This window comes from Taudactylus pleione, unplaced genomic scaffold (genome assembly GCF_031769625.1).
Source record: "Taudactylus pleione unplaced genomic scaffold, aTauple2 ptg000016l, whole genome shotgun sequence".
Lineage (NCBI taxonomy): Eukaryota > Metazoa > Chordata > Amphibia > Anura > Myobatrachidae > Taudactylus > Taudactylus pleione.
The window spans coordinates 10,543,291-10,556,098 of NW_028284418.1; the positions used below are offsets into that span (position 1 = coordinate 10,543,291).

The following is a 12,808-nucleotide window of genomic DNA, read 5'->3' on the forward strand; positions in this document are numbered from 1 at the left end:
AGGGTTAAAAGCTGGAGGGGGATGTGGTTAGTATTCGTCACTTGAGGAGCATAAGCCTATGGTAGGATTTAAGGGAGGGCTTAGAGGTTCCATATAAATAGCCTGGTGAGGGGAGCCATCTTCCTCTTTCCAGTTTATTTCAACCCCACCCACCCACCCGTGTAAGATGGTTTGTGTACATTTTTCTGTTGTTGGTTTGTGCTTTTGTCTGTGTTTGCTTCCAACAGGTAGAGGTGCAGCCTGGCGGGAAGCAGTGCTCATGGGCGGCCTATTATTAGCGCAGGAGTGCCTGTGGTAGCATTCTTCCTTTGAGAGCGGCCAGTTGGTCACCGCCTAAAAGGGGGGACATGGTCATTGTTCCAAGGGAGGGACCAATGCTGTGCCAATTAGGGAAGGATGGTACTGCCCCAGGTCAGTCTGCGCAGGGCGGGGATCCGCCCCTTTTTATTTGTATTGATATCCACTGGGCTGTGGCCTTGGAGCACTGCTTTCTTCTTGCCACCTATTCTAGAATTTCAATTTGATCAATAAATTCTGGCTGTGACCTCTTTGAATTCCATATACATGTGTCAGTGTGTTTATTTCTAGGTTTAGGATTAAGTTAAGTTAACAAAAGGGAATAATAAAACAAATGGGTGACTTAAAGCAATGGGAGGGGGGTGCCAATGGTCTTTCTGGCACAGGGCACCAAAAAATCTAGTTATGGCTCTGAAAGGCCTATTTATAAATAGGCACCTCTCAAGCACTACATCTTTTTTTTTTTATTATTGTGTTAATAAAGAAAACCCTCTATCACCACAGTATAAAAAATAAAAAAAAATAGTGTAACGCCAGCTGAGTGTGCCAATGCTGGCCCAGAGTGATAAGCGCTACCTAACCACTTTGCTGGCCCAGTCAGCTATGGTTATCTGTCTAGCCAGTGTGCGTACTGTGGGCCTGATTCAGCACAGATCGCAAGATTGCACACTTACGCACCCGGCCGCTGCAAAATTATGCACGCCCCTGTAACGGCGTTCACACGCACTGGCATGCCGGCGTTTCTCCGACCACACCCCCGTCACCATCCACAAATGGTGCTTCCTGTCAATCATTCTGTGATGGGTCTGCGCAGTCCCGTTCGCAGTGGAGTGTTCGCGCACTGCGGCTTTGACGTATGCGCAGTGCGTAACAATCAGCCGACTGCATACGCAATCGCATCTGCGATCATTGCTGAAACAGGCCCTGTATGCGAGGTAGAGCAGCTTAAAAAAAAAAGAGTGTTTAACAATAACCAAAAAAAACAAAGCAGAAAATATTTAGAAACCTAAAAGGGCTGATCGCCAGTGATAGCTTTGTCATGGCCAGTGGTTACCCTAGGTTGTATAGGGAAAAGCAAGAAAAAGCTTTAAGGCTGGCAAAAGCTCCTGTTTTTGTTGACATAGGGCTTTTCAATCTTTGATAAATCAGCCCGTCAATCTCCTTACAAATGTCTTCAACTTTTACCCGTTAAACATCTTTGTTAAAATGTTCCTATACAAGTTCACAATGCCAGCATTTAAATACATTGTCATCGCTTTTGCATCACCCGCCGATAACGCTTCCAATCTGGAATCGTATTAACCCACCTGGCCCCACTGTAATCACAAACAGTTCTGGCCTCACTCACATAACCCCATTTAATTCTCATTGCAACTCTGCCCAAGATGATCTATTTAACTCCCCACTAGAAATATTCAAAATGTAACAGTAAAAAAAAAATCTCCATTCTCCATACAGATTTGTTTATGCTGCATTGAGGACATTTTCAGACCCTGATTTCTGTCAGCTAATCCATTTTCTTATCAAGAATGTATGGTCTCATATAGAGACACATTTATCAAGCACGTTTTGCTGACAATCCTTAAAAACTGCAATTTTTTGCCTAGAGATGTGCGGTTCAGTTTTGCTGAAAACCAAACATTGGGGTTCCCATTCTAATCAAGTCTTGGCTTGGATCACTATTGGGGTTCCTAGTAGAACAAAGTCCCGCCTCGGGTCTGCTGTAAGTTCACAGCTCAGATTTTAAAAAAAAGAATCTCGGGTTTTGGATTGCATGTACAGTAAACAGGTCCAAATTATATGATTGTAGCTGTTATTTTAATAAATTTGAAAGAAATTCAAAGCGAAAACAGAAAAGAACCAAAACACTTGGGGGTGGTTTTGCCAATACCAAAAGACAGGAGTCCGCACACATCTCTAATTTGGAAGATGTCTGCAACATTTAAGTTTACCACTTTATTGAGAGGGTACAGCAGTGGTCCTTCTAGTTTTGTTTGCAAATGCAGTCCCCATACGTTTATGGAGACAGTGATATTGCAAAATTTCTCAAAGGTTTAGTTATACCCCTTCAGACTTAAGACATGGGAAATTGCTGGATCTACCAACCCGGCAAATTCCGGTGTCTTAACCCGACCCTGGTACAGAGCAGGGTCATGTACCTGGGATTTCGTCCCTGGTTGCTTCTTTTCACACACAGCAATCGATGCGCATTCACGTGCAAAAACCCATGATTTTGCAGTGTGTGAAAGTTGTATTCTTCAGAGCTGGACTCCTGATAGATAGATTTAGCCATTGTAGTCTATAGGCGATAAGATCACACTTTTCTTCAGATAGGGATCCTTCCAAAATGCTGATAGAAAAATACTGTAATTTGTAATGGCCTTTTGTTTATTGGTTATATGTACATGCCTCCCAACATTGGAGGTGAGCTGGGGAAGAGAAAGGAGTGTTGGTTTTTATCATTGACTTCTGTAAGTCTTAGGGGAAAAGGGGAATATTTATTAAACAGAGTAGCCCTAAAGATGTGGATAAAACACAACTTTCATCTGACCTCCTTATTTAAACAGCCCAACGTCCAGCGATGACCTTTGTCTGATACCCCAGGCAATAGCAAAAGGATAGTGGCAGTAAATTATATGCACTGCCAGAATGAAATAAAGCATTTTTAATTACTGTATGTGATTATATATAATAAAGCTTTCATGCCATACATGCAGCACTCTGGGCAGTGAGACTGGCTGCTTTGTTCCAACTGTCTATAAGTTAAACACCGGACATGTACAGTAGCTTAATGATAATACTGCAATACATTTCAGGAGAAATTCATTTACGTTTTTTGTAGAAGCTATGTAAACATTTTTGGAAACATACAATAAACTATGTCGAGAACATTTTCTTCTTAAGCCGATATATTTTACTTGACTGTTTTCCACCATTTCCACTCCTTTCCTAAGTCTATGCATTAACTCATTCTAGATTCTTCCTAGCGTAGGTGTCCAAGGCCTATTTTTGGGACCTGCAAATTATATAGTATAGTCCATGTTGGCATGGAATTACAGTACCACAGCGTCTGCTCCTTACTTTCCTACAGCAGGTATTTCTGACTCATGCATTATACACAGCAATAAAAGTGATAGCAATTCTGGGACTGACTTACAGGCCACCTGGACCTCAGTCTGTCTCTGTAGCAGTGCCCCCATCCGATTCCTGACAATGCAGCGGTAATGCCCAGCGTGAGTTCTGTCCAGCGAGGTGATCATGTACCTGAAAGATATGAAATGATGGTCACAAAAATATGTTGAATTCTGATTTTTTTTTTGTATTTCTAAAAGTGCCATTAAGTCTATAATTTAATTAACTTATGACAAAAAGTAGATTCAGACATAATAATAATGTATTCTATACAGCACACAATATTGTGTATCACAAATACAAAACAGTCTCTGTTATCATGCACACTGTTTATTTAAGACACCACAAAACCCGAACAGCAGGTATAACAAATCATACAAAAACAAATACTGTTATATGCAGTAGTTCATTATTCTGTGATAACAAAGAATAACATTTATATTTCACTGTACTGTTTGTACTATACATGCTATGGGATAACTTCCATGTGCTACAGCTTAATTGTTTTCATTTATGAGGTGAACCCGCATAGTGGATTTCATTTGTGAGAATGTGGCACTTTATCTCCCTGCCGGTACCACATATTATTAAGTACATGTCTAGATCATGCTTTTGAGCACTGTTCCTGTAAAGGCATTCTACACCAATGTTTATAAGATTAGGGAAAGATGTATCCAGCCGTGGAGAGAAATAAAGTGGAAAGATATAAAGTACCAATCAGTTCCTGTCATTTTTCACACACAGCCTGTAAAATTACAGTTAGGAGCTGATTAGTTGGTACTTTATCTCTATTTACTTTATCTCTCTCCAAGGCTTTGTACATGACACCGTCTAGTAGTGCATAGTACCACTCAATTACTGAATGTACTAAATGACTCACAAATGTCACAGACTGGGACTCTCTTTATTACATGTGACACTACTGTACAGTCCCATATTTTTACTATGCTTGTAGAATGAGCCCAAAAGCGCACTTTTCCATAAAATGTGAAATTGAAGATGCAAAATGTGTATCCTGGAGAAGCAAGTGTGCGCAGCTGTTCACATCAGAGAATAAAACAATTTGCATCCCAACAGCTAACACTTTTGCGCCCCACAGCAGGCACGCTCATCCATGCAAGATCCAGTAAAATAAGATAATTCACATAAAAATAGGTATGTGGCGTGACAAATTATGTGATCCTACCGTCATGGTCATATATAGAGTTAGCTGAAATAAACAAAAAAACCTAAAACAAAATCTGCCCATATGTTATTACTACATTGGATGTAATCACCAGGATGGCTTGTGACTGACATATTCACCATTAGTATGTTCCACTTCCATTGAAAACACAATGGGGCTGTGAGTTGGGAGTAACTTTACACCTTGGCCAAACCATGTTGCTCTGCAGAGAGAAGAAATGTAAAATGTACACAGAGCTTTATGGTGCATACACACGATCAGATTTTTCCTTCAGATATGAACGATAACGATTTAAAAATCGTTCAGTCGTTCATATCTGAAGGAAAATCGTTCATATCTGACATGCCTGAACGATGGACGATCAACGATGCGCGTTCCCGTTTGTCAGATAACGATATCTGACATCTGATGGGTTTGCAGCCAGACTTGGACGATTCCATTCATTTTAATGCAGTCAAAAATCGTTCAATCGTTCAAATCGTTCAAAACTTTGGTAAAATCATTCAAATCGTTCAAACTGTTCAATCGTTCAGTCGTTCATCTGACAAATCTGACAAGTCTGACAAATCTGACCTTGTGTATGCTCCATTAGATTTGGGAGGGGTGTGTCCAAACTCAAATCTAAATTGCAGTGTAAAAATAAAGCTGTCCAGCATTTGTGGGCTACATGCAAAATAATCCAGTATTTACCCTGCGCACAAAATAAGGACTGTATTTGCACCCCTTGCATTGCAGCATAGTTTGTTCCAGATATACAGTAAAGCTACTTATTTTTTTTTTTCTTGCTCTGCTCCCAACTCAGAATCATTATGTGCAACTTTCTGAGAGACAATTATGTCATTTTGTGCCCGAGTCAGAAATTGTTATGAAGTTTCGCCGTGGAACAGACTGTTTTACAGAGGTGTGATGTTCATTCTGGTGATATAACTTATACATCATCATTCCATAAATGTAGCATTTTACAGAATTTAGTCTACAAGTACAGCTAGGATGTCAGTGGTCAATTGCTGTGTGTGGTGCAGTTAGCCTTGGCTTAGGAACACTAACAGCAGACAAGCGTGAGGAAAAAGAGAAATATTTAGCAAAAAGAGACAAATGTTTCTACAATATACAATATCACTCAATTCTCGTCTGGGTGCCACAGTGTCCAAAGGTCTATGTAAGAAATTGCCCTTCCTACTGCTGTTGACAGCATGCTATGCAAAGCTTATCAAACCACAAAATAGTCATCTTCATTATCTACCCTTCTTATCACATCTTTAGGTGTATGAATGAAGGTTAATGGATGACAGTATGTAGAATTTAAACACCAGGTAAAATCTCTTTAACCCCAGTTAACTCCTTGGCTCTCAGAGGACCATTTTATAACAGGCGAGTTATACAGTTGTGCAGGTTTGTAAACCTAACACGTGATATTTGTTATTTATGTTGTATAACAAATCACCCTGAAAATTCTTAATTAGAGCAAATAATATACATTCACTGAGCAGAAAATTCTAATCACCTGATCCAGACTCAAAGTCATTCTGTGGAATCTGGCTTACTAGTCTATATCTACACATCGTATAAAAGGTTATGGAGAGTTATGGATGGGTATAATTTCCTCCACTTTTTAAAATACAGGGCCAACAACATTTAGAAAAGAAGGCAATTGCAAACTCTTTAAAAAAAAAGTATAAAACAAGGTATTCCCATTAAAAAAATAGGAATACTACAAATATGAATTCTGGGTAGATGTATCCTAAATATGTCCCTACCACATTTCTTATGTGCAATGCAGGAATTAGACCAGTGTCGGACTGGGACATAAAGGGCCCACTGGGAGAATTAAGTAGTCATGCTTAAGTGATTTTGTCATCCAACAGAAGGTTTATGGCCAGCCACCACAGTTGCTTGGCTAACCATTAGGCAAATTGGTGTACTTTCTATAGAGGAAAACCAAGAACGGATACTTTTCAGTGGTTCTGCTCCACAAGGTAAATGACCCTCCAATAGAGTAACCATGTACAATTCATTGCACAGTCTGGAACATGACCCCTACAAGAGAGGGTGGGGCCCTCAGGCAGTGGGGCTCACCGGGGATTTCCCCTGTACCCCTATGGACCAGTCCGACTCTGAATTACATTGTAACTTTTCGGTGTGTGTGCACAGATTGCCAGGTAATGCATATCCCCAACCTCCTGTTTTGGGTGGAACAATCCTGATACAAGGGGAAAGACATATTGTTCCAAATGTATGCAAGTAGCAATGCACGGCTGCTTTAAGTGGAAACAGTCAGGGGGGTTGGGGTAGCCTAACACTTTAGAAATGCTAATGTCGTGCCTCTGGCCCCCTCTTGTCAGCATGGCCCCAATCCGGTGATGGCACATTGGATGGACAGAGGGAAGAGGAAGATGTGGCAGGAATGGAGAGGAAGACACACCGGGGTGCCGCACATGCACAGAAAACACATGTCAGATGTCGCGCCTCCGTGGATAGCAGCTGGGTTCTAGTAAGGAGTGCCTGAGAGAGGGGGACCCCAGGGCACTGTGCTCCCCATTAATCCGGCTCTGGATGCTAGATGTGCAGTGTGACGAAAACTTCCGTAGATCACTATGTCAGTATCCTGAATTTTGTCTGAGGGTCATTCCGTGTCAAGTGGACCAGGGGCTCCCCCACTTGACCATCTCCGACTTTGTTGAAATTTTGCATAAAGGTTGGTATATATGTAGAACTTTAGTAAAAAGTTTCAGGGCTCGATTCAAACCTGCTCGCTAGATGCGTTTGCACGCACCCAGCATATGCAAATCCGGCCAACCCACAGCAAGGCAGGCAATCACACGGCAAGGCATTAACACGCCCACTATGTATTGGCGTGCGATCGTCCTGTGCATGCAGATGCCCATCAGCCTGTCTTAAGACGCCCTACTTATGCACGTCATCTCCAGGAAGTGTATGCAACCATCGGAAGCGAATGCAGCACTTTTGGTTGACCATACCCTACCGCAAGCACTGTGAGCACTTCAGTGTAAAATTCAGCCATGTGACGCATACTATGACACTGCGTCTTAATTATGCACGCCTCCGAAACGGCGTTAAGACGCTCAGGCTCGCCTGCGTTCGCACCTCCACTCCCCCGTTTTCAAAGACCAACCCCTGTCACTGCCCACAAATGGCTTGCCCTGTCACTCATTCAGCCGGGCTGTCTATGCGCAATGAGCGAACGCTTACCGATCGCTCAGACTAGTTTGCGCATGTGCACATTGCAAACATTGTCAGTCTGCGTGTGAACGCTGCCTAGCGATCGGGTCTGAATCAGGCCCACAGTTTGTAGTATGCAATAGTAATGGCGTTGTGGCCCTGGTAGTGGAGGTAGGTGAAACTGTCACCGACTCCGCGGTGCACAATCGGCAATGTTCAAGTAATTGCTGTGGCAGATCTATGAGAGCCGAAGCTGTGAAAGTGCACATGCTTATATAACTTGTGATGCTGATTTCAAAAATCGCTGCCTCAAGGCTTACAAAAAAGTACTTTTTTGACAGTATGAGGCGAAAGTAGGCCAAAAAATCCATTGTGTAAATTCAGCTGCCCATATCTTCAAAGGAGAGTAAACTTTTTATCTAGCTGTTAAAAGATGTGTTTGTATATGGGATCACCCTGTATTTTACATTTAGTTATTTTGAATAAAATAGCTCTACTTTTGCCTCTGGCAGCCCTGTCTCCTGCATAACAAAACATCTAAATATTGTGCAATGATCATTTTAACATCTTTCCCACAATGCTCTGCTCCTTGAACAATGAAACAATGCCTGCTTTTGGCACTGTCCCTAATTATATCGAGTACCATCTGTCTTTTTTTTTTTTTGTATTGTTTTTTTGCTGCAAGGTGGGGCTCTGCCTGGCAACATGACAGGATTGAGTGGTTCTGCTCGCGCTGAATACCCACTTGTCATTTCTCCACAGCTGTGTTTCACAGAAGGCTGCAGGAGCACAGTTGACTCATACATGTGCTGGTTGCCCCTGCATCCAGGGATTGGGGGATGCTGTGGTATGAAATGGTCTCTTTTGGGAGAAAAAAATTAATTTCCTTCAGGAAACAAGCAATGTTAAATGAGAACACAGCGTTTGGGTCCTGTGGAAGTTCCACTTTAGAAAAGTTCTCAATAGAGTGGGAAAGTGTTGCAGTAATATCGTTACAGTGTTTCTGCAGCAGCAGCAGCCAATTTCTTAACTGGACATTTAAAAAAGAAAACACATAAGCACAACGTTATCTAGCAACAAAATGCTGATATATCAGAATTAACAATTAAAATAATGAGGGGAAAAATACAAATTACTGTTATTCTCTAAAATGTTAATCAGTTTGATCATTAGATAAAGCTTTGGGCTAATAATCTTTTTTAACTTAACTACAAAGTTTCAACCATAAAGGGCTCTCTCTACTATACAACAATACTCGCATCTCACCATATATTTCCTTTGCAAAGATATACTATAAGCTTATATTGTTTTCATTACAAGACAGAGGTACAGTTAGAAAGTTTGATCTGCAGCAAAACATTTAGAATTATTTTTCCCTCTGGGATGAAAACGTTGGACATGTTAGTGGCTAAAAATGAACTTGGCAATGTTAGCAGCAAACAAGTATTAACCAGGGTTGCACTGATCAGCATGTTTACAAGTTCTTATGTTTTTATTATTGGAATTTATTTATAAGATGTCACATATACCAACAGCACCATACAGTACATAGAAAAATGGTAAACATAGTAGGAAATGGACCTAGATCCATTATTAGTGATAATGAATGTTACATATGCAGAGACTGTAGTTTCCACATGTTCTTAGTAATGGGCCCATTCATTATTTGCGGTCCAATGGGGATGCTTAATCTTCAGCAAATTTACGTTTTTTGGAGTTTCCCTGTGGGAACCTGCAGATGTGCTTCAGCCACCTAGCGCATTTGTGCCACGAGACGCGTAGCGTGATTAAGACGCAGCGCCATAGATAGCTTGTTTTGCACTTTCACATTTTAGCATCTTTTATCGCAACCACATAGCACTTTTTTACACTGCAGTCACACACCAACAAACTTGTAGCATACTGGGGACTTAATGGTGTGTACACATGTAGCCATCAGGCAGCGATATGATATCACTGGCTGATCGTCCTGCACCCTCCCTGGTGTGCTGGATGATCGATATAGATCATCCAGCACACCACCAACTCACCATCGACTATAGCGCGCGGGACCCTATAGTAAACTGCTCGATATTGAGCAAGTTTTCCTGCATGCACGGACAATAGACGATATCGCTATTGTCCATACGTGGCTGTACATCGCTGGTCGTAGGTGAGTTGGTAGGGACCGAAAGATGCACGATATGAATGATAACGATATGATCAATGGAGGGATGCATGGTGTGGCTCAGTCATATCGGTCTCTTGCTTCTTTTTCTCAGATTAACATCTCTTTCGTACTGATATAGCACTAAAATGAACTGGTGGTGTACAGAGTACCCATTGTGCTCTTATAGCATTATTAGTGCGAAAAAGATGCAAAACTGACAATTATTCATTGAAAAAAGACACATAGCATGGATTAGTCATGTGGGGCTACTTGGCGCAGTTTGATGATAGGTGCATGTGGACACAACTGTTAGCCATCTACAGACGGCATTGGTTCCTGGAGCCCCGCTCTGTCATATGGGACTGAGGTCCAGGTTGCATGTTCGACAGTGGTAAGTAATGGGATGCGGTCAATATCACGACTGAGGAGATTCCGGTGCCCAGAATACCGGCGCCGGCAACCCGACTGTCGGGTTGGGGCAGGGGCGTCTTAAGAGAGGAGGGGGCCCGTGTTCACTATCCGTCCGGGGCCCCCTTCTCTCTCCCCGGCTGCTGTCAGTGAACTGACAGCAGTGGTAGACTCTGGGCACTAGAGTGTGCCTGGAGTCTACTGCGCATGTGCAGATCACTGGGAAAATGGTGCAGCAGCCATTTTCCTTGTGACTTCCTTCTGCGAATGCGCAAAACTCCAGAAACATGGCCATGGCGGCTATTTTCCAGGCATTTTCTGCAGCGCTACTCCATGGGACATCGGAGAGGTAAGTATATATAAAAAAATATATATGGGTGCAGGGTGTGCACTGCGCACCCTGCACCCATTATAAATACACCCCTGAGTTGGAGGGAGAGTTACCGTTAGGATTAGGCACTAGTGACTAGGGGGAGGGTTAGGGTTAGGCACTAAAGGGGGAGGTTAGGTTTAGGCCCGGAGGGGGAGGTTAGGGTCAGGCACCGGGAGGAAGGGTTAAGGCAGGGAGAGGTGGAGGGTTAGAATACTGACTGACAGGTGTCTGTGTTCTAACCCTATCGGGATTTTGACCGCTGGCGTCCCATACCAATCCCGTAAGTAATATGTCTTTAACACTGACCTTCTGACCCGGGATATTGCTGGGGCAACCAAAGGTCCTGGCTTGGTGTGAGAGGGTCAACCCGGGTTGTGTGTCCTGGGTGCTTGACCCTGGTCACTACCAGGGTTATTCCCTGGACCTACCCATATATGCTGGGATCTGAAAGGTGTGTCCCAGGTTACGACAAAAGGAGCTGATTGGCGCATAAGGAGTGCAGTGAGCAGTCACCACCCATTTTTCATGACTCATCTTTGTGAGCCTGTAAAAAAAATGTCCACTTCTATTGTAATACACTGTTTTGCAGGGCAGACACAGGTGTGGTGTGAAAGGGATGTGAAGAGCTGTCATACGGGTTGAAACCATACTCAATGACCCGGATAGGACCCAGGATTTAGGCGTGAAAGGGGTAGAACACTGTTACTTTGGTAGCAGTGATAAGGATTGTGTGGACAGCGGAATTTTTGGATCAGCTGTCCTTGCACCAGAGCAATACGGAATTGCTGTGAAAGTCAATTGGATACTTCATCATCGGAGCCAATAGTCTCTTAGATTATCACCTCCCTCCTAACATGACAACCTGCTGCAGATGAGTGACACAGCACAATACACATATTAAGTTCAGTAATGTTCTCACGCGAACCCCGGATTTGTGCTGGCAGCAACAAAGATGCAGTCTAACTTGCCCCAACCTCGATTGATTGCTACACAGACAGACTGTGGCTGCACCGAAGCTAAAACAATACCATAAGGAACGTCAAAACAAGCTTGGTCAGAACCAATCAGAGCTGAATTAAAACCAATAACAGGCAAAAGGAATGCCAAGAACAAGCTTGAACAGATGCACAGGGCAGGATCAGGATACAGGGAATACCAGGAATGCTGGAACAAGTATTGAGTCTAACACTCTGGCACAGATCTGTGCTCAGAGTAACTTTAAATACACAGCTAACTATGAACTAGGTGCATTTGATGACATCAGTTGTCTGCACCGAAACACAGAAACAGTGGGAAAGACCACAACTTAGAATATAGATTAATGTGAAATGCTAATCTCACTTTCTTTTTAATGGGAATAGTGACTTTGATGCTTTTCTTAGCTCAAAGACTGGAGGCAATTTAAGAAGAGGGTACCACAGCTGATATTTTAATAATTGCCACAGCAGTCCCCATAGGTGTCTACGGGGACCGTGATAATGTCAGATTTACCGGGCTCCGTATAGCTTGGCTTATTGGAGTTTGACGCCAGTAGCGAATGCCATCTTTAGATACCATTAGCAATAGTAGCCTATGGGCAACAGTATCAATTTGTTTTCCTCTCTTCTCTAGTAAGTACCACTTGCACATGCACTGCCTGATGGCCCCGTATTCGTATTAGGCCAACCAGGTCCGGAGCTGGAAGTGTTAGCTAACTGTTACTTTACTCTTTAGCCTTTACCAGGGTGGGCTCATATGAGCACCTGAGTCTCAGCGTCTTTCTCATGGTAACTAGTCCCGACAAAAGGTTCCTGACCACGTTATGCTGTGATAAGGAACGCTGATTTTTACTTTTTATTAAATAGGCACCATAGTCTTCTCATGACTGGTGAAACAGTCCAGCTATTCAGACTCCACAAGGGAAATGACAATTCCATAGATGTGGCTGTCTTCTGTTATATTTGCCTTGAATAAGATACACTAATTGAGGATAACTGGGATGGGCGAATTGATAGCAAACTGTACATATTGTGAAATGCTACAGACATCTCATGCATAATAAGAATATCTGTGCAGAGGAAACAAGATGTGATATCTTAATCGG

At 42.6% G+C, this 12,808-nt stretch overlaps 1 protein-coding gene across 2 annotated transcripts in view; it reads right to left on the minus strand.

Annotated features, from left to right (window-relative positions):
• Positions 1-12,808, minus strand: part of SDK2 (sidekick cell adhesion molecule 2) — a 764,937-nt gene that overhangs the window by 289,546 nt on the left and 462,583 nt on the right. For both annotated transcript variants that reach the window (XM_088474541.1, XM_088474538.1), the window contains exon 3: positions 3,455-3,561. In XM_088474541.1, the coding sequence (XP_088330667.1) occupies positions 3,455-3,561 (107 nt within the window). The remainder of the gene's footprint in view (positions 1-3,454; positions 3,562-12,808) is intronic.